The sequence below is a fragment of the Eleutherodactylus coqui genome, chromosome 2, assembly GCF_035609145.1.
Source record: "Eleutherodactylus coqui strain aEleCoq1 chromosome 2, aEleCoq1.hap1, whole genome shotgun sequence".
NCBI classification, from domain to species: Eukaryota; Metazoa; Chordata; class Amphibia; order Anura; family Eleutherodactylidae; genus Eleutherodactylus; species Eleutherodactylus coqui.
Window position 1 is genome coordinate 225360637 of NC_089838.1, and position 26935 is coordinate 225387571.

The 26935-nt window shown below is 41.2% G+C and overlaps 1 protein-coding gene across 7 annotated transcripts in view; it reads right to left on the reverse strand.

Moving 5' to 3' along the window:
- TCF12 (transcription factor 12) overlaps positions 1-26935 on the reverse strand; it is a 213548-nt gene that overhangs the window by 27961 nt on the left and 158652 nt on the right. For 5 of the 7 annotated variants that reach the window (XM_066592550.1, XM_066592546.1, XM_066592548.1 and 2 more), the window contains one exon: positions 22445-22497. In XM_066592550.1, the coding sequence (XP_066448647.1) occupies positions 22445-22497 (53 nt within the window). Of the gene's footprint in view, positions 1-7279; positions 7523-22444; positions 22498-26935 lie in introns of those variants that run through there. The other 2 variants (XM_066592551.1, XM_066592553.1) reach the window with 2 other exon arrangements.

Consider the following 26935-nt stretch of genomic DNA (forward strand, 5'->3'; position numbering starts at 1 on the left):
ACAGGAGATGTTAGTCGGTCTACAACTCAATAAACAATGGTATAAATAAAAATAAAAAAAGGTTTCAAAAACTACGCCTTCAGGACAAGTTTTGTCAGTCTGTCATCAACTCTGTAAGGTACCAATAACTGAAATCTAGCTTAGACACTGTGGAGGTCCGCAGGAGATATCCAGCACAGTCAGTCTATGGCTTTTAATTAAAGACTCTATGAAACACTTTGATTATGGAGTAAGCTGTGGAGCGTATAACAGATGTGTCCGGGTGTATTCAAAGTATCAGAACAAGGAAGTATAAACTCCTGATTTTTCATTACAGACAAATACATAGTATATTCATACAGTTTAAATAAGAGGTCTACATTATAAACAATAAGTTAAAAAGATTTGTGGCGAGTTGTTAAAAAAAAGACACTTGGTAACTGTATACACATTAAACAATACACGAAAAGCTATCCTACAATAATCAACTTTAATATTTTAATAGGAGGAAGAGGCAACTAATAAATAAAATCAGCAGGCTACAGCCCAACCAGTAGTCGTAAACTGGACTCGTGAATAAGACCAGTTCAACAACTTTGTAACACTAACGACTGACATTAGTGTTGTCCGCCATCTTGCCGGACTAGAGCTGACTTGAGAAAGCTTACGGTGTATTCAGAAATCAGGTTGGGTTTTTTAATGGGGTTCTTGGGCAGCAATCACATCAATTTTAGCAAACCCCTCTTAGGTAATGAAGCAGTTGGAGATTTCTCTTAACAAATCATGCTGTATGAAAAAAATATACCCTCATGGCTCAGGTTTCACAATTTGCCTGGGTTGTTATGGTTAACGTCATGATCATAGTGAAATCGAAATCCACCGTGCTTCTTCTTTAAACTAGTGACACAGTAGCGGTATCTGGTTAGATAGGATGTCTTACATTTAGTAAGAGAACAGGGAATTCTTTGCTCATTATACATACTTTACTATCCAACAATTGGAAAAACTTCATAATTAATCAAGAGTCTTCGACTGATGAAATTGTTATCTCATATTACATAAGCCATCAACGAAAAGTTGGGTTATGTACAGCCAAAATGTTCTAAGCCAAACAAAGCGGTTTTAGTATGGTTGACCAATTTGAGATTGGTTGTGGGGTCTGCCACTGGCGACCCCTGCTGAGCAGCTATCTGAGATGGCCATGGCACTGTTACTTCAGTGCATAGCAAGCTCACAATTGGACATCGCCTACCGGCTTTGCCTGGCACTGGAAGTCCCTTACACTTGAATGGGACTGAGCTGCTCTCGAGTCCACGTGACCGACAAACTTAATGTCCCAGGCCTGAGAATAGTCCAGTGAGCGCCAAAACCTCTACAACCAGCTGATTGATCCGTAGGGGTCATCAGAGGTGGACCGCTACCATTCTAATACGGATTACTGTTTTTGAGAATAGGTCATCAATATTTTAGTCCTGGAAAACCACTTTAATGAGCATTTCTGAATGGTCACCTATTATATACACTCATATACAGTAAGTGACTAAGCTATGGTTTACTGAATCCTTGAATGCACATGGTTATCTTCTGATTTAAGGGCCCTGCACACATGATGACAATCCCCTGATAATTCCCTAGCATGTTCTAAACATGAGCACTGGTTAAGTGATGAACAATAATTCGCTTGTTTGCTGTTGATCACATATTTTATGCTGACCTAATAATCCTAGTTCTTTACAGCACATCCTCTTATATAAAACAGGCATATGTATGCCGTTTGCAATGCGATTTCTATGAGAGCGGGAAAGAGGTGATTACCTGAACTGCAGTAAGAAAAACAAAATCATAGTTGGAATTACAACTGCAAGTTTTGCAGGTCTAGGCGACTTGATGGATTGGTAAAATCGATGCTCATTGCGGGGTAATTTATTTGCCTGATTGAAAGGAACCTCATTCTATTGTGCTGTATTACTAGTTTAGTCAAGTATGAACAAAATAGTTCACATCATGTTTGACAGATCTACTTGTGTAAATATGCGTCTTATCGTAACAATTATAGGAGCTCACCATCGCCAACTGGCATTGTAATACAGCCATCAAGAATAAATGCACCTACATCTTACCCATAAAGGATTCTCTAAGTCTCAAAGAATTAGCATTGTTGCCAACAGTAAACCACAGACTGGTGAAATTAAACGTACTACGATTGGCATCTATGTGCAATTAGGAGATTTCCTCTAAGCTGGTTCTGAAAAATGAAGACCCACATTTCAGGAGAAGCATTTTAGTTCCTCAAGTTATTTAAGTTAATTAGACCAATGAATACCCAGCAATTAAAGCCATGTATTTACAGAGTGAAACGTGAACCCACATTTTTAAATATTAAGCTACACAGTTAATATTCTGGGAAAAACATTATAGCTTGTAGTATTCTAGTATCAGGAACACAAAAATGCACTTGTTCTTGAAGTTGTACTGCCGGTGGGCTTCACTTCGCATTCTCTACTATATATCCTCCTGTTCCTTCTTCATAGGTTCATGAATGATAGACGCATTATAGAGGAAGAATCAAGTTGTGCTATAATAGGCGTTAAGGAAATGCAATTTAGTTATATGGCATTACAGTCAGTGAATAGTCGTGATCCACATAGAGAAACCTCTCAGCAACTGGACAACAGATATGTTCAAGACTAAAGAAAAAGGCTAGTTCAATATGCAGCTTTAATCTATCAATGTCACAAACCAACAATATCCATATGAAGGCTAGGCACCTGCAGAATGAGGGCAGTGGTAAACTGATTAATGAGAATCACATATGGTACGTTCCAAAAACAGATCTGACTAGCAATCTAGAAATATCAATAAACAGTGCTCTACACGTTAAAAAGGTAAAACATACATACACCATTAGTTATATATATTTTAATCCTTTATTTGTTGGAAACTGCCATTATTTAGTGCAATCTTCTAATACTATGTAAAACCATCCGACAATATATTATAGAGGTTAATTAAAGGAGAATTCTCATAATTGACATCCATCATCCATCCACAGGATCGGTGATCAATGTCTCATTGCTTAGGGTCCCACCACAGAGCACCCCACCTATTACAAAAATAGGTCTAATCTTCCCCTTTCCTCCTCACTGCACCTCCCACATAGAGGAGGAGCTTGATTGTAGTGATGACAAAGCATGGCTGTTGCTGCTCTATTGAACTCCATGAGACTGCAGGAAAAAAACAACAACTTGTGGCTAGGTGGTAAATGTCAGTTGTGAAAAAACATCTAAGAAATTCTGAAAACACGAATGATCCCCATTCCTCGTACAATGCCATCAACCATTCACTTCTATAGCTCGGATGTGGTCTGCTACATAATGAAGGGCGTTTAGCTATTTAGGCCACTTTTCACACAGGACTCAGCGCTTGGTCAGTATTTTGAATATACATCTTTAACTCAAAATCAAAAGTGCCCCCCCCCCCAAAAAAAAAATAAAAAAATATATCTCTCTCTTTTTATGTGCTTGGGTTCCATTCAGCTTTGCCATATAAAATATGGATACAAAACATTACTAAACTCCGCACTATGTGGAAGAGGCCTAAAAACAGATTACTTTTCTAAAAATGTAAAGCATAAAAAGTTACAATTTTTAAATGTTAAGCAGCTTGATGTATTTAACTGGAAGTTACAGACAAAGTAGAAATCTCAACTTATTTGGTTGAAAATTCGAGTAGGGTCTAAATGCTGGAACTGCACTCATGCCAGTTACAATATTTTGCATCAAAGAGCTAGAGCGGTGATGTGGTTGTGGGGGAGACGGGACTTAGAAGGGGAAAAAAAAGTACACGAAAAATTAGTTGCAAAGAAATGCCTGCAGATGTAAAACAGATGTTGTGTCATCTAATCACCTGCAAATAAGTTTCCTTTCTAATGGAGGGATCACACGTTTTTCTCCTTGCTTTATATAACCTATGACACAGACTGAGTAGTCAAATATAGCATGTGCATACAGTAGGTCCAACAGATAGCTTCAGCAATCATACACAGAACATGGTGGTTATTAGTGGAGCTTGGGAGACAATGTGTGTAAGACGTTCAACATGAAGAGATTTTACATGGCACATAAGCACACTTTTGTGTACGCCCTTCAAAAAGAGCAATTTTCACAGGGGACAACTTTTTATAATAAAGCTTATAGGAAAAGCTGTACAGGCCTTTTCAAAAATTAGATAGTCCAGTAGTCAAAATAGGGCGGCATAAACATAAAAGATTAGACTAATACTTATGGAAGTGTCACAAACTCTGTTAAGCTATATCCAGTCTTTAGTCACAACAAGCAAACCCTTTCAGGGTGCATTCAGATAGGGGGGTTGGGAAAACCCACATCCAAAAATTATGCGTGGTTTAGCTGCAATTTGATTTTCTGCCCCCAACCGAAGAATGTGTCCAAACTACATGCCATTTTTAATGCTGCTTTAAGTACACCCCAACTGCCATGTCTGAGTACACCTACATTGCTAACAGAAAAAATATGTTTTTTTTTTCTTGAACACATCCAGTACAAACTACACAGATCAAACAGCATTATACATTCACAGCAGTGTTTACAGTAGTTTTATTTTTCTAACACAATACAATCGTAACAGTCCATCAAAGTATATCCATCAATGGTCACACGTAACAGGTGAATGCAATAGACCGCCCCAATATCTTGTGTATACACATTGCATAGTTGAGTGCTGGATGTAATAGGGCTGGGCACTTACACCATATCACTATATAACATCTACATATCAGCAAACGTGTTTATTAAGAAGTACTGTAGGCTGAAATTATTTAAGGTCTGGTTTTCATGACATGAATAAATAACACAACGAGGCTGGCAAACGCTGTGACACTAGATTTCTGTTTTATTTGGAAATACATAGCAATATTTGTATGCAAAAAAAGGGAAAATTAATAATATACACAAACTGTGCAGTAAAGTACACAGAAAATAGTCAATTTTAGAGAAAAAAACCCAGCTAGCTTGCATTTATTTCATACAAATATGTAACGCACCCAATGCTACTAGATTATTTTATGTGTAAGTCTGCAGGTTAGCATCTGTTTCTTACACCCTGGCGTGGGACTGGTTATGTTCATTCGGTTGTGTCTGTGAAAAGCTTGAAAAACATCTGCGATACAAATTAAATTAAAAAAAATTACATAGTGTGTGCGATCCCAACTAATCCTTACATTGTAATGTGAGAACTTCTAATAGTCCAGATATTCACAAGTTTATTGCTGAGCGTGCAATTGAACTGATCAACTACACAGTAAAAGCAACAGATCGCTGGAGATTCAATATTTTCAACTAAAATATTTTTCAGGATTTAAATATCCATTTAATAAAAGCATAAAGAGAAAGTATAAAGTAGAACATTCATCAGTTAAAATCTATACACTATATATAAAGTTAGAGAAAAAAAAAATGTTCTTCAACTTCCTCTAAACATATGGACAGCATGATACATCCTTCCATTAAGAAGAGATCAGTGCTTTAACCTGTAAACTAATGTTCCCACCCTTAAGCAATGTGCATCTAGAATGTAAATAGGGCAGTTCACGGGAGGGGGTGTTATCCTTAGGAAATGACCATTAAGTAATGCCTGCAGGACTGAAAGGAGATAAAATGCACAGATTAACACAAGTATTTATAGTACAAACACAGACCTAGTCCAGCAGGGCTGGTGTCATGCTTTTCTCCTCTAGTCAATGAAGGCAAGGGGGGCTTCTGGTGGTCCTATATGTCTAGGACTAAGAACACTACATGGGTCAATATGACTTCTGCTTAGAAGCTCATACAGAACACTTTGTATAGCCCGTGAGGGGCGCAATGTATTTTTCATTTTCACACCGCATACCAGTAGTTTACATTTCAGCTCCACTAGAATAAGGCAAACACCAAACCATACTAGTGAGCATACTACTGTCCTGATAATTCACTATAAGCACGTACAACATTAAATCCACCTGTATACTCTAGGAAATAAATTGGGCTTCTAGTTTAGAGACATGACTGCTTTTTGTCCCTTGATTTCTCTGAATTAAAAACTAGAATTCTCCAGCTGGCGAAGTGTTAACAAGCATTATCCTTCATAGATTAGGCTTTTGCTAAAGCCACATTAGATAGAAATCCTTTAAAAATTAGGTTGTTTATTCAAGATCATCAATAGCAGTCCTCCAAATGACTCATTCCCAAACAAATGTGTATGTGTAACAGCCATAAGCAGATCACAATCTATAAAGACATCTATAGGTGATCCATTAAGTGTTCACCAATTACTCCAGCTCACAAAAGTCATCTACACCAATAGCAAACACATGGTACAAATTTTCAAGGGAGGCATTTCTCTATGGGACCAGACCCTCAGAAGTCTGGAAATACTTAATGAGATCAAAGCCTTTCCCCTATTTTTCTATGTTGTATTGACAGAGAACAAAGAAAAGAGATTAAGTATTAAAACAACTCCGTACCATCTACATAATCGATTATGCTACAAGCCCAGAAAGATTTTTCATGTAACTATACATGTACGAAACCAAACAAATTGGCTTGCACAATGAAAGTGGCAATTTCCCAATAAAAAAGCCAGCCTCAAAGGGTTTACACACAATTGCAGTTTGTATACCGCTGTCTATTACTACAAGAAGTCCAAAACTCAGAAAAGTACAACATACGCATCTTAAACTTTCATTACGTGAAGAAAAATAAAGAATTACTCTTCACATATTTATGAACAAACCAGTGAATTTAGGAAAGAAACGACTTATTGTCATTATGGTCAAAATACTGAGCCGATTAGAAGCAGATGGAATAACATTACAACCCAGGCAGTGAACCTCAAAGTCTAAACAGGAAACAGTGATCTTATTGGCTGAGGAAAGAACTTTCCTTAATTATTCCCAGAAAATGTTAGTTTTTTGTTACAGCATGAGAACCCCCCTTTTGCTTTCCCAAACTTTTCACAATGTAAGAAAAGTAAAAACTATTGGTAAATACACACACTATATAACATGTACATTACAATAATGAAACACCAGACAGAAAGCACTAGAACACTCAGCACTAATATACATGAAAAAGTCAAAAAATATATTAAAAATACACCTTTAGAATCCTACAAAGCTTCCACTGACCATTATAAATGAGTAAATGTGTCAAAAGCAGCAAAAACACAAAGCAAGGGAATTGTCCTTCTAAGGCCAAGGGTTAAATCTGGAGAAATGAATAAAAATATAAAACGTAAGCAGTCTCACCGTCTTGCCATTGTAGTAGTACATCAAAGAATTGCTGGCCACTCCAGCTACGGGGTATGCACAATACATGTTGATGTGGGATAGATTCTAGGAAGCAGTTAAAGTGCACTGCTTCAGTCCCAGACATACATCCACCCGACCAAACAGCAATTCCACCAGTACTAGGCTTACTCTGTCCACACATGGATCTACTCAAAAGAAACTTATGCAAAACAGGGCTGAACCATCCCACACAGAAAAAGAGGGAGGGCAATGACATACAGTAATCGCTTTCAACCCCGATTACTGTAGTGAAAATTCCTGCAAGAAAGCATTCAGGAGTATAAAAACACCGCTTCACGACATCAAAGCTGGGTTATTTCCTTTAAAGCAGCGAGCCAGAGTAAACTTTGCGCACAGATCTTAGATGTAGAATGCTTTGCTGCTGTTTCTTTTGTTAATAAAATCCTAGCACTTGTAGCAGCGGAGATCAAGCTTCCTGCAGTACAGCAACACCACCATCTGGTTGGGACAGACTTAGCCACCAGGCAGTTCTAGAACTGGAAGCGCTACAATCTGTGGTTACAATGTAACAATGTAGACAAGTTTTCTACAGCACACACCAAGCTGAATGTTCATTGTATTGCCATCACTACATACATGTTTACTTGTCTGCTCTATGTAGAACAACATATTTAGGGGTTATTAAATCAATAAAACGAACATCACTACCACCTTTAAAAAGGGGTAGTCTCAAGAAGACAATCCCCGTTCATATGCCCCATGAAGGTCAGAGTGTAGTCCCTGTTAGGGACCCCCTTCTGAGTTACAACGCAAGGCCGCTTTGTAAGAACAGCTCCTGTCCTGGCAGGCTTGAGCCATCCTTGTATTACAAGGAAGGTTGTTCATCTGGAATTGGCTGTCATGTAATACCACATTTCCTCGGCAGCAAAATGCCTGGCTGGCCGCAGCTTTCCCCGGCTGTATCAGCTGTTTGCCAAGGGTGACTGGAGCAATAATCATTTTGAAAGGGGTTGACTCTGATGGGACAACCCCCTTAAAAGCACATCAATTCAAAAGTGAAGGCATCCTTACAAGAAAAAAAAAAAATCACCAAGTTTCCAAAAATATTGACGGTTACATGTCAGTGCGGCTGTATTCCCTTTTATCCGCATGTGAATTAAAAGGGGGATATAATCACATGCAATCTTCATCAGTTTCTTCCCATGATACCCGTGCACAAGTTTGGTTTTTTTTTTGCAGCCAAACAGTTGCAGTCCAACAAATGTGTCTATGACTGACCCCCAGCTCTAGAAGCCTTGAGCATAAAAATATTGTTGCGAGAACAGGTAAGTGAAACTTTTGGAATTACCTGGATTTCTGCATTGATTACTAATAAAATATGACCCAAATGTCATCCAAGTCCTAATTATAGACAAACAATGTAAAACACAAACTGTTCTACCATTATTGCCTTTTTAGGCTATGGCTACATGGCGATTTTGGCTGTCGCACAACCAAAGATTGCGGTGTTGCACTGGAGTTGTGGTGTGGCTTCGCGATGCAGCAGTAAGAAGCAGAAAAACCTGGGCAGATTTTTTAAAATTTCTATATCCACTATGCATAGTAACCTTTAACACCAACTCCATTATGTTCAATAGCAGTGCGATGTTGCAGTGCTACAGTACACAGTGATCTGTGGTTGTGTGGCCAAAAAGGCCTAACCTTATTGAGTACACAGAGTAAACGTCCACAGTGCAGGAAGAAAAGGCAAGTGCCTCTCTGTGATGATAACTTCTCCAAAATCAAAAAAGGTGTTTTAAGGAGATATGACTGCAAGTATGGGCTTCACAGAAGCTTTGACCATTAAATAAAGTTGCACAAAGCCTGGTTCCTGAGAAAACCTCACTATATCCCCTCCCTCCCCGTGCAGCATATAACTCAATATACTCTACCCGTGCAACATATAACTCACTACACTCCACCCGTGCAGCATATAACTCACCATATTCCACCCGTGCAGCATATAACTCACCATATTCTACCCGTGCAGCATATAACTCACCATATTCCACCTGTGCAGCATATAGCTCACCATATTCCACCCGTGCAGCATATAGCTCACCATATTCCACCCGTGCAGCATATAGCTCACCATATTCCACCCGTGCAGCATATAGCTCACCATCTCCCCCTTCCCCCCGCATGCAGCATAACACTCACCCTCTCCTCCCCCTCCCCCCCCCGCATGCAGCATATAACTCACCATCTCCCGCCCCTGCGTGCAGCATATAACTCACAATCTCTCCCCCCCGTGTGTAGCATATAAGTCACCTTTAACCCCCCCCCCTTCCCGCATGCAGCATATGCCTATCTCCCCCCCGCGTGCAGCATATGCCTCACTATATCCTCACCGCCCCCCCCCATGCGACATATACCTTACTATATCCCCCCCACCCATGCAGCATATACCACACTATATCCCCCCTCCCTGTGCAGCATATATCACAATATATCCTCCCCCCCTGCAGCATATACCTCACTATACTCCACCTCCCTGCTACTACATATACCTCACTATACTCCCCCTCCGCGCTGCAACATATAGCTCACTACATAACCCCTCCCTGCTGCAGTATATATCTAATTATACACCCCCTCTCCGCTACAGCATATACCTCACTATACATTGCCTCCCTGCTGCAGCATATACCTTACTATGCACCTCCCTCCCTGTGCAGCCCATACCTCACTACACCCTTGTCCCAGCATATACATCACTATACACCCCTCCCTGCTGCAGCAAATACCTCACTATACTCCCCCTCCGCGCTGCAGCATATATCTCACTATACTCCCCCCTCCACACTGCAGCATATAGCGCACTATACACCCCCTGCCCGATGCAGCATATACCTCACTATACTCCCCCCTCCACACTGCAGCATATAGCGCACTATACACCCCCTCCCCGATGCAGCATATACCTCACTATACTCCCCCCTCCACACTGCAGCATATATCTCACTATACTCCCCCCTCCACACTGCAGCATATAGCTCACTATAGACCCCCTCCCCGATGCAGCATATATCTCACTATACTCCACCTCCCTGATGCAGTATATACCTCACCATACTCCACCTCCCCGATGCAGCATATACTTCACTATATATCCCCTTCCTGCTGCAGCATATACCTCACTATACACACCCCCTCCCTGCTGCAGCATATACCTCATTATACACCCCCTCCCTGATGCAGCATATACCTCACTATACTCCCCCTCCACGCTGCAGCATATACCTCACTATACTCCCCCTCCACACTGCAGCATATAGCTCACTATACACCCCCTCCCTGCTGCAGCATATACCTCACTATACTCCCCCCTCCACGCTGCAGCATATAGCTCACTATAGACCCCCTCCCTGCTGCAGCATATACCTCACTATACTCCCCCTCCACGCTGCAGCATATACCTCACTATACACCCCCTCCCTGCTGCAGCATATACCTCACTATACTCCCCCCTCCACGCTGCAGCATATAGCTCACTATAGACCCCCTCCCTGCTGCAGCATATACCTCACTATACTCCCCCTCCACGCTGCAGCATATACCTTACTATACTCCCCCTCCACACTGCAGCATACAGCTCACTATACACCTTCTCTTCGTTGCAGCATATAGCGCACTATACTCCACCTCCCTGCTGCAGCATATACCTCACTATACACCCCAATGCTGGATTGTGGTTTAAAAAATGTTGGGATTGCTAGTCCCAACTAGTGCAATTGTGTGGCCTAACCAGATCTAGCACAGTTATAAGTAACAAATCCAAATCTAAGATGGCTAAATCCCAGCACGTCTTTAGCCAAAAGCAACCCACAAGTTCCATGAAAAAAGTGCTGATTGTACCGTAATACAGTTTTAATGTAATGTTCTTAGTAACAGTATATATCACCATAGGTGAAACAATTTATAACCAACTAAAACAGAGCATTATACACACACACACATATATATATATATATATATACACACACACACACACACACACACACACATATATACATACACACACTCTCTCTCTCTCTCTCTCTCTCTCTCCCCAAGTGTATCCATAGTGCTCACAGAATGGAATTACCATAAGGGCTAATGCCCAAGACCAGATTTCTGAGCCTAATCGCTCTATTTCCACGCTGTGGAATTCCACCGCGTGAAATAACCTGTGGCATGTCTGATTGTAGTCAATGGAAGCCAGCCGTCATGCTATACTTCTGCTGTGGCACAGCGGAAGTATGGTGTGAATAGGCGGCCCCGCCCACCGTCAGCCGCATCCACTGACGCTGCCGGCGTATCATGCGTTGCACTGCGCATGTGCGTCGGCCCTCCATGTGGGACGTGGACAGAGGATACGGAGTGGTAAGTATGGGGGGTCCCTGATCCTGGTCTTGCCATATCTGGATGCGGTCGTCAGCAGGACCCACATCTATCAAATATTCATGGCATCTCCTGTGGATATGTCATAATTGTCTAGGATGCGCTTTCCTAGATGCAAAACTGATACGTTCCTGAACGAAAACATAGTACAAAATTATAAGGGAATAAAGAACTGCATGAGTCACTGACTAAAATACCCTGGTGATGATGAGGATATACTTAAACACAAAAAATAGCACAGTACAAAAATTAAAGAAAAAACAAACATATACATGCAAAAAATGTCACACGGCTGCTGGTGCAGAATTGCAGTACAGACAACTGCAAAGACCAGTAGTGTTATTTCTTCTAATAGACCTTCAGAAAGTATTCCCAGATCTCAGAAGACTGAACTACTCTTTATAGTTCAAAATAATAAAAATATAGTGAATATACACTACCGGTCAAAAGTTTGGGGTCACATTGAAATGTCCTTATTTTTGAAGGAAAAGCACTGTACTTTTCAATGAAGATAACTTTAAACTAGTCCTAACTTTAAACAAATGCACTCTATACATTGCTAATGTGGTAAATGACTATTCTAGCTGCAAATGTCTGGTTTTTTGTGCAATATCTACAAAGGTGTATAGAGGCCCATTTCCATATAGAGGCCCATTTCCAGCAACTATCACTCCAGTGTTCTAATGGTACAATGTGTTTACTCATTGGCTCAGAAGGCTAATTGATGATTAGAAAACCCTTGTGCAATCATGTTCACACATCTGAAAACAGTCTAGCTCGTTACAGAAGCTACAAAACTGACCTTCCTGTGAGCAGATTGAGTTTCTGGAGCATCACATTTGTGGGGTCAATTAAACGCTCAAAATGGCCAGAAAAAGAGAACTTTCATCTGAAACTCGACAGTCTATTCTTGTTCTTAGAAATGAAGGCTATTCCATGCGAGAAATTGCTAAGAAATTGAAGATTTCCTACAATGGTGTGTACTACTCCCTTCAGAGGACAGCACAAACAGGCTCTAACCAGAGTAGAAAAAGAAGTGGGAGGCCGCGTTGCACAACTAAGCAAGAAGATAAGCACATTAGAGTCTCTAGTTTGAGAAACAGACGCCTCACAGGTACCCAACTGGCATCTTCATTAAATAGTACCCGCAAAACACCAGTGTCAACATCTACAGTGAAGAGGCGGCTGCAGGATTTTGGGCTTCAGGGCAGAGTGGCAAAGAAAAAGCCATATCTGAGACTGGCCAATAAAAGAAAAAGATTAAGATGGGCAAAAGAACACAGACATTGGACAGAGGAAGACTGGAAAAAAGTGTTGTGGACGGATGAATCCAAGTTTGAGGTGTTTGGATCACAAAGAAGAACGTTTGTGAGACGCAGAACAAATGAAAAGATGCTGGAAGAATGCCTGACGCCATCTGTTAAGCATGGTGGAGGTAATGTGATGGTCTGGGGTTGCTTTGGTGCTGGTAAGGTGGGAGATTTGTACAGGGTAAAAGGGATTCTGAATAAGGAAGGCTATCACTCCATTTTGCAACGCCATGCCATACCCAGTGGACAGCGCTTGATTGGAACCAATTTCATCCTACAACAGGACAATGACCCTAAACACACCTCCAAATTGTGCAAGAACTATTTACAGCAGAAGCAGGCAGCTGGTATTCTATCGGTAATGGAGTGGCCAGCGCAGTCACCAGATCTGAACCCCATTGAGCTGTTGTGGGAGCAGCGTGACCGTCTGGTACGCCAGAAGTGCCCATCCAACCAATCCAACTTGTGGGAGATGCTTCTAGAAGCGTGGGGTGCAATTTCTCAAGCTTACCTCAACAAATTAACAGCTAGAATGTCAAAGGTGTGCAATGCTGTAATTGCTGCAAAAGGAGGATTCTTTGACGAAAGCAAAGTTTGATGTAAAAACAATGTTCTTTCAAATACAAATCATTATTTCTAACCTTGTCAATGTCTTGACTCTATTTTCTATTCATTTCACAACGCATGGTGGTGAATAAGTGTGACTTTTCATGGAAAACACAAAATTGTTTGGGTGACCCCAAACTTTTGAACGGTAGTGTATCTAGTACCCCAATTTGACAGCCATTATGAGATCCCACTACAGTGGCCAGGCTGGGTATTACAGGCAAAGTCCCCATTCACTTCAATGCCTTTAGTACCAAACCTGTCCACTACAGTAGGAATTGACCTGTCTGCTTCCTGCAGAAACCAGCTTACTGCACAGGCATACAAGCCAGGGGAACAGCTGATTGGCGAGGCTCTTGGGCGGCAGACCCCCAGTAATCTATTATTTGTGGCCTATCCTGTGGCTAGACCATCAATTCTTTACAACTGGACAACCCCTTTAAGTAAAATTAGATGACTTGTGTTCCATCTAATTAAAAACGTGTATATACATGTCAAAATTTAGCATATAAAAAAAAAACCTCAACGTTTTGTTTTTCAGTTTGTTTGTTTTTTTGGAGGGGATGAAAGGAGAAGAAGCGCCTTTGGATTTGTGATATTCTTTACTGAAAATTGTAGTGTACTAATTTACCAACCAATGCATTCGTTTTCGAGCCTTATGAGCCAGAAGTCCAGCTGATGCTAGAGTACCCACTCCCTTGCAACTAGAAATCCTCTAGATCCATGAGACACCATTAACAGGGGCCTATTTAATTCTTTGTTTGCTATGGACCTTCTTCAGCTGTATGAAAGTGATAACGGGACCTCTCACATTACAGTGACATGGTCACACTAGCTTTGCACCCACTCCAAACATTCCGACAAATCTTTGAAAATTCTACTCCTATCATGCAAGCTATTTCCCTGCCTATACTGCCTTGGACTGCCAGAAACAAGACAGGACAAATACTACTTCGGTGGAGCCTAGACCGTGCAACTCTGTTCCCAATAAAGTTCTGTTCTGCTCCAAGGTTTCCACTTCCAATGCAAGACTGCCTGCACACAAACTGATTTGTATTGCGGAATCTGCAGTCAGTGTCCGCACCAAATACAGTTCATAGTATCTATGAGAAAATTCTTCTTCCTCCACACTCGCGGAAACCAATTGCGATTTCTACAAGTGGAGGAAAAATCACAGCATGCTCCATTTTTGTGCAGTGTCCGCACGAACAGCTTCCATTGAAGCCAATGGAAGCCGTCTGACCCGCAGTCCACCTACAATTGACATCGCGGACAGGTCACGGAATCAGTGTCAACGCCTAGTGATTTGAGAGAAAAATCTGTACTGCTCATGTCTGAGGGTGGCTTGCTGCGACCATCTGCAGTACAGGGAAAAGAGAGAAGTGACAGGTACTTGCCAACACCCGCCGGGTCCCATGTCAGCATTCGGTGCCCCACTCTGTTCTCTTTTTACAGCTGCAGTCCTGCTTGGTTTACAAGACGTCGCAGGGGCTGCAGCCAATAACTGATGGATCGCTGGGAGCGGGAGACCAAGCATCGGTGCAGGATACAGCTGGAGCAGAGAGGGGAGTATATACTTATGTACCGAGATGGTACAACTTGGACAACGCCTTTAAGGCAACAGAGATCGGGGTCAAATATATTTACATGAAACAAATTCAAAATCTACAATAAAAAGTGACATTTTCAGCAGTGTTTTTCCTATTTTAATGTCACTGTTGGAGGGTTAATACATCATGCAGTTGTAAACTAGAGCTCTACTACAAGCCAACATCTGCTAAAACCGTTTATACCTGATGTTTGAGGACTTCATTCTTCCTGCTCTGTTCAGGGACCTGGTATGAACAATCCCTATCCATTCAGTAGAGTTATATGATGGAACCAAACCTCACCAGAACGGCCCCCACTGATTATAATGGGGTCTGTTGGGTTTACGGATAGCCGGGATTTAGCTGGATTTCACAGAACGAAATAGCGCTGCAAGCAAGCAGCGCTATTTTATTTTTTTCGATAGAGGAAATCAGCGGCGATTCCGAATGGAACCTCAAGTGCAGATGTGAATGACCCATAGCTGATGCAAACGCAAACTATGTTTTTTTTGGCCAGATCCATTTACTTTATTTTACATCAGTTAGACATCCTTTTTTGGTTTCGAAAGATAAAATGGATCCATTAATCTATAAGAGAGCGCCGAGGTGAACATATGTTAAAAAAAAACAAAACTTTTAGGCCAACGAAAATCTGCTCTCATCTTCCCTGCATTATGCATAAACGCATGTAACCTTAACAAAAAAAAAGAAAAACCGCTTTAAAATACTGCAAAAACTCTCCCTCACACAGTCTCGTTGATCTGCCCAGCGCTTCTGTAGAAGGTGGCGACTTCTTCCATGTATACTTCAGACCGTGTGTTGTCAGCGGACCAGCAGTGAACTGACCAGCGCTCCCCAGCTCAGACTGTTCCCATTCACAATCTGGCACTGTGCAGCTAAGCAAACTGTGTTTCTGCGAACACAAACCGATTACATGGTCTGCCGCGCAGGGAGCCATGTCTAATTACAGATGGAAAGCTATGTGTTAACTTACTTGTGTTCCCCTGTAAGCGGTATCCAATAGTGGAGGACATTGTAATACGAACATTTACAGGGCTCACTCACATGGGCATAGCGTATTACTTACATAATACGCCGAGTATTAATGGATTCAATGCGTACTTCGTTGTTGTTGTTTTTTTGCTTGTGTAACTAACATAAAAAAGCAACGTAAGAAGGGGCAGATTTCTCCTTCCTTTCAAAACATGCAGAGAATACGCATGTGTCATGCATATTTTTACCGCTCTCATAGACTTGCATAGGCCATTTTGGCCCATACTGCGTTTAATATACCTTAATGCAAGTCTATGGGGTTTCAGCGTTGCATACTGCGCAGACAAACTCCACTCATGTGAGTAAGCATTAGAAATAGCCCCTGGATGCCCCCTACGTAAAGTCTAGCATGATAGTTTGTTACTCCTAAGATGACATCATAATGGCCAACAGGTTACCTGGGCTGGGAGGTGTCTGAGGGACTGATCAGATGGGGGGTGCAGGAATGGTGCCAAACCAGTAAGATTAGAAGTTTGATAGCTTCTTTTACTATGCTTATTTAAAACAATGATTTTACTTAAACCCCCTTAGCTTTAAATTGTCAGGTGTGATCTATAACGAAGCACAGTATCTTTGAAGTAACAAAAGGGTTAATATTTTCAGATGCCAAGTGCCATTTGAATTACTCTTTAGAACTGCAATGAAAAATCAATTGTCATGTAAGCTTACTGTCAGTAAAGAGTATTAAATTTCATCTCCACTTTACTCAACCACAAAACCTCAAGCACTCTGAAAGACTAAATTATTCATATAATCCCAGACTAGCATTGGCTGGGCCTACATATTCCTATTCTAAAACTATAGACCTGGAATCATTCTCTGCTGGACCCCACAGGTCTTTAACGTGTCATAAGAGATCGAACAAAAGTGGTGCAAAAGGGGGAAAATTGTGCAAAATGTCCAAATAAGCTTTACTTCCCACTTGAATCCCCACCAGTTCAGTGCTGCCTCTCTGCTGTTCTTTCTTTCTAGAGCAGTAATGTTACATCGACAGCACATGACCGTGGCAGCCAATCACTGGCCACAGTGGTGTAGTGTGGCACCAGACCAGAGGGGATTCCACGGGGAATAAAGTTTTGTACTATCCCATGCCTTGGCTTGAATTTTGCCTGATCTCAGACAATGTCTTTTTCAGACATCAAAAGTTAATCATGAGATAACCTTATTATTTAACATAAAAGGAACTATCAAATAGATATTACATAACGTTACAAAAGCATTACTGTGGCTAAACACGGTGCTTTTGGGAAAAACGCTGCAGAAGTGGATGCAAAAGATTCAGGAAATATAAAAGGACGTCTACTTCTCCTCTTCAATTTCCTACAGTGCTATATTTTAGTCCAAGGTCTTTATTTTGCAAATCATAGTACGCTCAATCCCCCCCCCAACACACACACAAAAAACAAACAAACCACATACCGGCAAAAAAAACAAAAAAAACAAAAAAAAAAAAACTCAGGCAGCATCTACAGATAACTCTTGTAACTCTTCTGAAACCAAGTGACTAGCGACTTCTGAGCAATCCCTCGCTCAGCGCGTGGCCGGTGGCTGTGTGTACATGGCACGCCTATACTCGGGCAACAAAAGCCCTGTATAAAGGGACCTTCAGAACATGAACTTTAATATGAGAGGAAACCACTACAGCTTTATGAAAATACCTACATAAATAAACAAGGGTTCACATACAAAGGCTCAGTCTGACTAGCCACACAGGTAAATATTTACTTTTACTACTTGTAGACTATTAACCAATATAGTTTGTATAATAATCTCCATGTAGACATATTAACCCCTTAGTGTCAAAACCTGTTTGTACCTAAATAACCAACTAACCTTTCAGTTTTTTCATCATTGCATTCTTAGAGCCATAACTAACATTTTTCCCTCAATACAGGTATGACGGCTTGTTTTTTTTTTTTCTGGGACAAGTTGTATTTTTTAATGGCACCGATTTGGGTACATTTGTATTGTATACATTGTACATCAATACGGTTTCCAGCGAGTCTCTTTTTTTGGACACGTGATGCGCGCTAACTCACTGGAAACAGTACTGATGCTGGGTAAGGTCAGTGGAAAGAGAAGATCAGGACGACAAAGATCAAGATGGCCAGATACAATCAAAGCCACCACGAAAATGTAAATCGTGGAACGGAAAGAAGCGGTGAAAGACAGGAATGAGTGGAGAACATCGATCCATAGAGTGGCCAAAGGTCAGATGCGACTGAAAGGATAAGAATCATCATGCATTTTATTAAACTTTTTTTCGGAATATTCGTGAGAAAACGTGAAGGTTTAATAACGTACAAACTTTTTCTCTGGGTCATTATGAACGTGGAAATACCAGGTGTAATTGTTTTTTTTTTTTTAAGTGTTTTCCCCCCCATGGGATTATTTTTATAATACACTGCTATACTTCAGTATAGCAGTGTATTATAAAGCCTGTTAAAGCTCAACCAGAAGCTGAGCCTCATAGGCCACCAAATTTGTCAAACCCACAGGCCATATTCAATCCTCTAGGCACCATTGCAACCCATCACGGGGATCTAATAGGTGACAGAGGGAGTCCCCTTCCTCCGTCAGCTTTTTATATGCTGTGGTCACACTGACCGCGGCATGCGAGGGGATAAATAGCAAAGATTGGAGGTTTCCCTGGTCCCCGCTGTTAGAACAGGTGCCAGGCTGTTATCTAACAGCTGAGCACCCATTCCCCCTGGCATGGGAAACCCGTGTGAAGGCTTCTAATGAAGCCGCCATAAATAGGCAATTGTATCAGAATAAAGCCCCTTGATGGATGCCTTTTAAAGACGTATGGGCGGCCGTTAAGGGGGTTAAACTTCGTGACCTTACAGGAAGTTTGAGAAACTGTGTTGTGATGTAGCAATAAAATATAAGCCTAAAATGCCATAAATATATGTGTTAATAAATAGATTGTTCTTCTGTGTCACCAAAAGACAGGATGTGCTCTAAGTAAATGGAATAACCTTACTGAACATTGCTCTGCATAAAATCAGCTATTCAGACCTCATTACCAACACAGTAACCTACAAAGTTCTATCATGTATAAACTCCTATTTCACAGTGCACTTAGGCATATACTAGGATGAAAATATTCCATGAAGACCAAATTGTTATGTGTTTCAGAGTAAAAGGAAGAACTGTACAAGTGTGCTCAATCTGCAATATTGTATGTAAAAGCACAGTGCTGCTGCTACACTGCTAGAAGAATGCATGGTCCCTTGCTGGGAAGCTCATGTCTACTATAGCTGTTTCTTTACCCACATGCAGGGCATTTAGAGACTTCTCATTAAACTCAAACAATGCAACCTTACAGAACTACAGAGAAAAAGTCCCTACGCTGCTTACATGCAGTTTCCACAATTAACCTGCAGGTGGAGCCATTATCCAGACACTCAAGAAGATACTGCACAGCCGAGAAAAAATTGGAGATGGGGAAAAAGAAAAAAAAAAACAATACAAAATCAAAGAAATTAACTTTTGTTGCCCAAATAAAAGGAAGAAGAGCTTGTACAAGCAGTGCAGAGAAAAGCGAGAAAAATAATTCTCAATAGGATGTAAAGCTATACATAATATATCAACTGAACATGACACTCATTTACTCAAACACAATGGTTCTCCATGCGCATTAAAAGAAAAAAATAAGGCCCTAAAAGGGAACGTTGAAAGGCTTTACTTTCAGAGCTGACATGGCCCAAGGACCAACTGATACCTTCTACTTTATCATACAGTATTACTTTACCCCCAAAAACATTGCTTATCCCCATCAATGCATTCCTGGTGGTGTGAGGATCTTGTTTTATTCAAATAGTTCCAGCCACTCCCATAGGGTCCGTGTGATCAATATAGAGAATGGCAGAAGAGGGTGTTATGATGTCAGCACCATAAAACTTTGCAAAGTCTATAGCCTAGGCATATTTACATGGCCGATATTCTCAGGTGAGTTTCGAATGTTGATATGCAACCCCGTTGATTGCAATGGGTATATTTACATGGGCGATTACTCTCTTGCAGCGATGCTGCGGGACTGAAAAATTGTAGCAAGCAAAAGTGCATGCGAATGTGCGGCCTCCTGTACATCGCGCAGAACACTGGTGTCCATGTTCTGTGCAATGCAAGTCGCGCTTAAGCATATCAGGCTCGACTCGCTAACGGCCATGTAAATATGGCGTGGGCAATTTTTATCAACTGCGAGTCACTACACAGCTCTAAACTTGTTACAACTCCTTTTCATCCCTCTAGTATATTTAGCTTCTGACATTTCTGCAATCACTTGAATAATTTTCTATATATGAAGATATAACCAGCAACAACAAATCGCTAGTAACTGTATTATCACAAGTTTACAAACTATTTGGTCACTAGGGCACTTGAGTATTGGGTAGCACGGTATCCCCAGTGCCTACAACTGTTCCTGCTGCCAAACACATGCTTGCCTTAATGTTATACATTGGAAAACCTAGAGGCGATACTGAATGAGACGCTGCAATAAATGAAAAGCAATGAGACACGTGGGGTGTGCTATGAAGGTTTACTAAAGATTAACGGGTTATTTCAACTGTAAACAGGAGTGTCATCAGAAATGAAAGCTGTGCCGCTCTATGTTTTGGTAGCTCTGTCACTTCCAATACATTTCTGTTAACCTAGCAGAAATCATCTGGCTGGGAGTACAGTCTACCCTGAATTAGACACAACTGTTAAAATGTAAATTGCTAAACTATTTTTAGCTTCTGGAAGGGAAGAAAAAAAAAAAATATTCCTGGCCTCGGGAAAATGATTTGAATCATTGTGTTCATTTTGTTTATCAAGCAGCTATTCAGCCTCTAGTGGGGCCCAAGTGCTTAGGCAAGCAAAAGCTTTTAAGAGTGCCTGCAGCTGCAGTCCTGGCTTCCAGGTAGACCGCAGGTTCGGAGCACAGCTGCCCTGGGCTGTAGAAGCCATATCTGCTCCATCTGCAAACAAGGTAACAAAATTGATTTCAAACTCCAAGTTTATTTATGTATTTTATTTTATTTTATTTTTTTTTACAGGAGAACTCTATAAGAAAACAAAATACTAAAAAAAACTTAAAAAGAAAAGGAGTTGAGCCAGATCACCAATCCCTGTTTAACGTATGCGCCCTGTGCTGTGAAGACACGGAGGATGCTCCATTCAAACAAAACTGCTCGTGACTCATGCGATTGCACCTGCGCCCAAGTGTTAAGTACTGCCAAATAAAAGCCCTCCATCCATTTACACAACAAAGAGATGTGCCCCGCAAGGCAGCAAAGCTCTCTCCCCCCTCCCCTCACATTTGTTCTTACACGTTGGGAGGAAAAGCAGGCGAGAGAGAAGAGTGTGAGTGAAACTTCTTCCTGCAGTGAGCAGGGATTTTCATTACACGTGGATTTTTAAATGCGGATTCATTTACAAACAATTTTCCTCCTTTAAAGAATAAAGCATCTTTAATTCCACAAAACACCCCTATAGCAATAGATTATCACAGCCGTTAATGCTTTTTTTCCCCAACCAAAACCCTTGCAACCTTTTTCATCAAAGCCCTTTATTCTCTAAGGATATATTTTCGAGCAAAGAGGGATCAACAAACTAGTTGCTTGAAAGCCTTCCTGATGCTAGGCTGAAGTTAGGAAAGGCTTAATGAAAGCTTTAAAATCCACCAGGGTTTCACACTGAACATCTGACTTGGTGATTTATGCATATTAATAACCTCAGTCCTACTGAGGCAAGCTGAGCTGTACGTGTCCTTCGAATCTTAATGTCTTCAGCTCCATTGGGATTATTACAAATGTAAATTTTGAAGATTCTTGGCTATTAATCTCTGTCTGTCCTCCTGCTCAGCAACATAATGACTAATTAAACATCAAAAGACCTGTACAGGAGATCTTCTTTGACAGCTTCTGGCCCTGTTCTCCTCCCATGAGAGGAATTCAAATGACAGGGACAAGGGGACAGGAGCATATGACGGTGCAACAAATCACTGCTGTGAATCTAGAAACTAAAAAGCAAATGTAGGTTTGGAGCTAATGAAGCTCTGCATTGATCAAGGCAGCCTGTTTATGGTCACTGCAGAAAACAGGCTTAAATAAGGATTGGTAGGACCTGTGCTTATGGTCCTATGAAGCCAATGTAATTCCCATAACAATAGGAACAATTCATAGAGTACTTACGGAAGAAGGCAAACCAGGAGGGACCTTTCTTATCTTCTTAGTTTGTACAGGATCTGCACAGAGAAAAAGAAAAAGGATATAGCTTTAGGCTAAAATCTAAGTATAAAGAAAATATATTATGAGGATAAATACTTTTCAAAGTACAAATTATATCAAGACACACAGCCTGTATTTTGTTGATTTCTCCTCGTAGTTTGAGAATATATACTGAATAAATATATAGTGAATAAGTCCTCCAACTGGTTTATTTTCTACATTAAGGCCAGTTTCCCCTCGTTGTAATGCCCGAATCCCCCTCGGTTGTGCTGAACTGAACTATTAATAAAGAACCTTACGCTGATCTAAGTTCTTCAGTATTACAGGGAAGGATGGGTCTATACTGAAGAAATACTCTATGTGTAAGACTATTTAAGGGCTCATTCACATCGTATATATGCAGCGTATTATGTGTCAGAACCTATTCATTTCGATGGGTTCATTCACAGCTGCGTATTTTTCACGCCACTTTTGGTCGTATGAAAAAAAAAATGGAGCATGTCCTATTTTAGTAAGTATTACTCACCCGAAAAAGCCCATTGAAATCAATGGGCTTATGTAAATTCACAGGGAATGCACAGCAGACTGCATATTTGCTATGTATTTGTGCTTGAAACCAAGGGAATTTCAGGGGGGTTTTTTGCGCACAAAAATATGCAGTGTTTGCAGTGATAATAATAATCTTTATTTGTATAGCGCCAACTTATTCCGCAGCGCTTTCAGGCATGGATAAATGCAAAACAATACAACAATTACAATATGAGATACATTGGGTTAAACATAAATGGGTTGGGGGTGGTACAGGAGGTGGGGAACACAGGCAATAGGAAATTTCATGTACAGATCATTTATTAGAAGACAAACAGGGTGGGGCACCATAGGGAGGGGCGAGGGACTAGGTCAGGAGAGTTGGTATGCTTCCCTGAAGAGGTGCGTTTTTAAGGCAAGTCTGAAATTTCGTGCATCGGAAATTGTCCGGATGCCTTGGGGTAGAGCATTCCAGAGGATGGGTGCTGCTCTGGTGAAGTCCTGTAGAGAGGTTCGTATTACAGGGGTGTTTAGTCTGAGTATGTTAGCCGATCGGAGTGTGCGGGCTGGGTGGTGTACTGACAGTAGGGAGGTGATGTATGGTGGCGCATCGCCATGCAGAGCTTTGTGAGCAAACCCTCCCCCCCACCAAAAACGCTGTAACGTGTAGAATATGCTGCATATTTGCAGACCGAAACCCACATAAAGCTATGTGAATAAGTCCTAAAAATGAACTTTTGAAGCAACTTTGGAACATGCTCTAGGTTGGCTATTAGTGTTTTTCATAAACTTTAATGAAAAAAAACTAAACTATTATAGAGAATCTACAACAAAATTTAGAAACACTTCCTGACACTTTTCCACACATCCACCAAAAAAGGAAAAACCCTACATATCTTCATGCATTTTTACATTGAAAACACAGGTACAGTTATCAACAACATAGCTCTCAGCACTCTTATGCAACCAATACCATAATTAGACTGCACAACTATTATATTTGACAACCTCCATTCAGATGGACCCTACTCTAAAAAGACCCACCTCTTAGGGCCAAAGCCTCCAATCCATTCAGGAAGAGTAGAATTCAAGCCATATCCTCTAATTAAAATAGCTGAGACAGATGGAGAAATAGGGGTGCAGGACACACACGGAGGCCGTCCCTCCTCTATATGTGCAACTAAAAACTTGTAGGAAATTCTGACAAAGTGTATGTTAGCCATAGCTGCAACAACGTAGTAGTAAGAACACATGCCTCAGCACTAGAGATGAGCGAGCATACTCGATAAGGCAAACTCCTCGAGCGAGTAATGCCTTATTCGAGTACCTGCCCGCTCGTCTCTAAAGATTCGGGTGCTGGCAGGGAGCGGCGGGGAGGAACGGAGGGGAGATCTCTCTCCCTCTCCCCCCTGCTCACTGCCGCAACTCACCTCTCACCGCCGCCGGCAGCCAAATCTTTAGAGACGAGCGGGCAGGTACTCAAATAAGGCACTACTCGCTCGAGTAGTTTGCCTTATCGAGTATGCTCGCTCATCTCTACTCAGCACTCTTAAAAATCCCTTAAACATACAGTTTGTTATTTGTTGCATTTGTGTAGAAGTGGCTGCTTCCATGTCTGTCCTGCATCCTAGTTCTCCATCTGTCCCAAGTGTGTTAATTAGAGTATATGGCTTGGATTCTACTTCCCAGGGTGCATTTGGAGCTTGTGCTCTGGGAGTCTGTTTTAGAGTACAACTCATCTGAATGTTGGTTGCCTGGACGTAGCAGATAGGCCCACGTGTTTTGATCAAAATATATGCCAAGAATCTTGAACTTTTATGCAATCAGTAAATACAACAGTTGTGCAGTTTTATTCAGGTATTAAATGTATAGGGGTTAATACAATGCAACACTTACTAAGTAGAACAACTTCATAATACATCTTAACAGCAGACAGCTGAACAGCAGTAAGCAGAACCTAAGAGTAGAGTCACATACAGCAGATTAGCTGCGACTGTTGGCCTGCAGAAACCCGTGTGCTTGCCACCTAAACCACCTCAATTAGATAAATGAAACGGATTTTCAGTTAGATATTTCTGCAACTAATCCGCCATGTGTAGAATCCACCTTAAGCGCAAGGCAGATTTTCCATGCGGACTCTCCGCACAGAAAATCTGTGGCATTTAGGCCTCTTTCACATGGGCGACAGCAATACTGCAACTGTGCTGCGATCTTGTAACGTTCTTTTGCCAGGATTTTTTTTTAAAGGCCTACCCCAGCTGCATTAAAAAAAACAAGCTGCATAAAAAAATTTAAAAAAAACACAAGAAAAAAACAATACATCACCTAAAAGGCACTGTCTTCTCCGCCACGTCTCCTTCTGAAGCTCCATGGCAATTGTCTGTAGTCTTCAGCCAGCGCTTCCTGGTCAGGGGTTTCAAAAAACCCTCCTCCAGGAAACGCTGGCTCTGATTTGTTCATCGAGCGTTGCAGTAATTGGCTGAGCCGTGGCGTTCGAGAACCAATCACAGCCAATTAATTGAATGGTTGTGATTGGTTCATTGAGCGCTGCAGTAATTGGCTGAGGCACGGTGCTCAAGAACCAATCAGAGCCAGCACTTTCTGGAAGCAGGGTATTTGAAACCCCTGTCCAGGAAACGCTGGCTAAAGACTACAGACAAGTGCCATGGAACTTCAGAAGGAGACATGCGGCGGAGCGGACAGCGCCTCTTAGGTGACGTGCTTTTTTATGCAATTGGGGTTTATTTTAGGGTTTAAACAGTAGGACTTCCTACTGTAAAAGTTGCATCGCACCACATGAAAACCACGTTTTCGTGCAATGCAACACAAAGCAAGGCTCCATATGGAAAACACTGGCTACAAAACAGTACAACAGCAATAGTTGCGGTTATATAGAGAATGCCGTGATTTTGTATTCTCGCAATGTAGCAGCCTACAAGACATTGCTAACGTAAAATAATCTGTTGGAAAGCATGGGCTTCACATACATGCAATTTGCAGCACTGTCACATCAAGAGAAAATGGTGTGATTTTGTAGCTCGTGTAAAAGCAGCCCTACAGTATAGCAGCAAAGTGGATGGCATTTTCAAAATTTCTTTCACATACAGGAGGAAAAATAAAAAAACACCGCACAAAACCCATGCGGAAATCAATAAGCAGTATGGAATTTAAATCCGCAGCATGTCCATTTTAGCATTGTTATACTGTGAAATCCACCTCTTTTCTATGAGAGGTTGAATTCTGCACCCAAATCCACGTTAATAACTGCATTAAAATAGTGTGGGTTTTTATACAAACTTTCATGTAAGAATCTGCTGCAGAATGTCCAGAAACAGATCCAACATACAGAATGTATACACATTTTTCCAATATATTTTTTCTAAGCAGGTTCTAATCTTGGTTTTGGATTACAAATGCTAATGCAAAATACTGACCAAATCTGATATTCAGGTGGTTTGCAACATTTTTTTGTTGCCCTGCTGTTCCCAATGCACTTTCAGGGAGGATGTGTGCAGCTAGCCTAGCATTCTACCAGTAGTTCATGTCCTGACTTTTTTGCCATTACTGCATTGTCTCTCGTCCAATCAGCAGGCAGGCAGTATCCCTCTGCTTTCCTAGGATGATCAGGCATTTAGAAACATTCTGTTCAAATATTTAGTTAACCCACTATAATATGTGTAATGTCTGTCTAATAGCCTATTTACACGTAACGATCACTCAAAATTCGTTCAAACGAACCAATTTGAGCAATAATCGTAGAGTGTAAGTGCAAAACAAAAGTACTCACTACTCGTTCGCAAGTCATTATCACGGACTTAAAAGTCAGCATAAAAACTAGCACTAGATCGCTGGTTTCTCATTACCTGTAAATGCTCCACACTCAGCGTTTCACATAGGTGGTAAGGTGCTGAGTGAGAAACCAGCGAG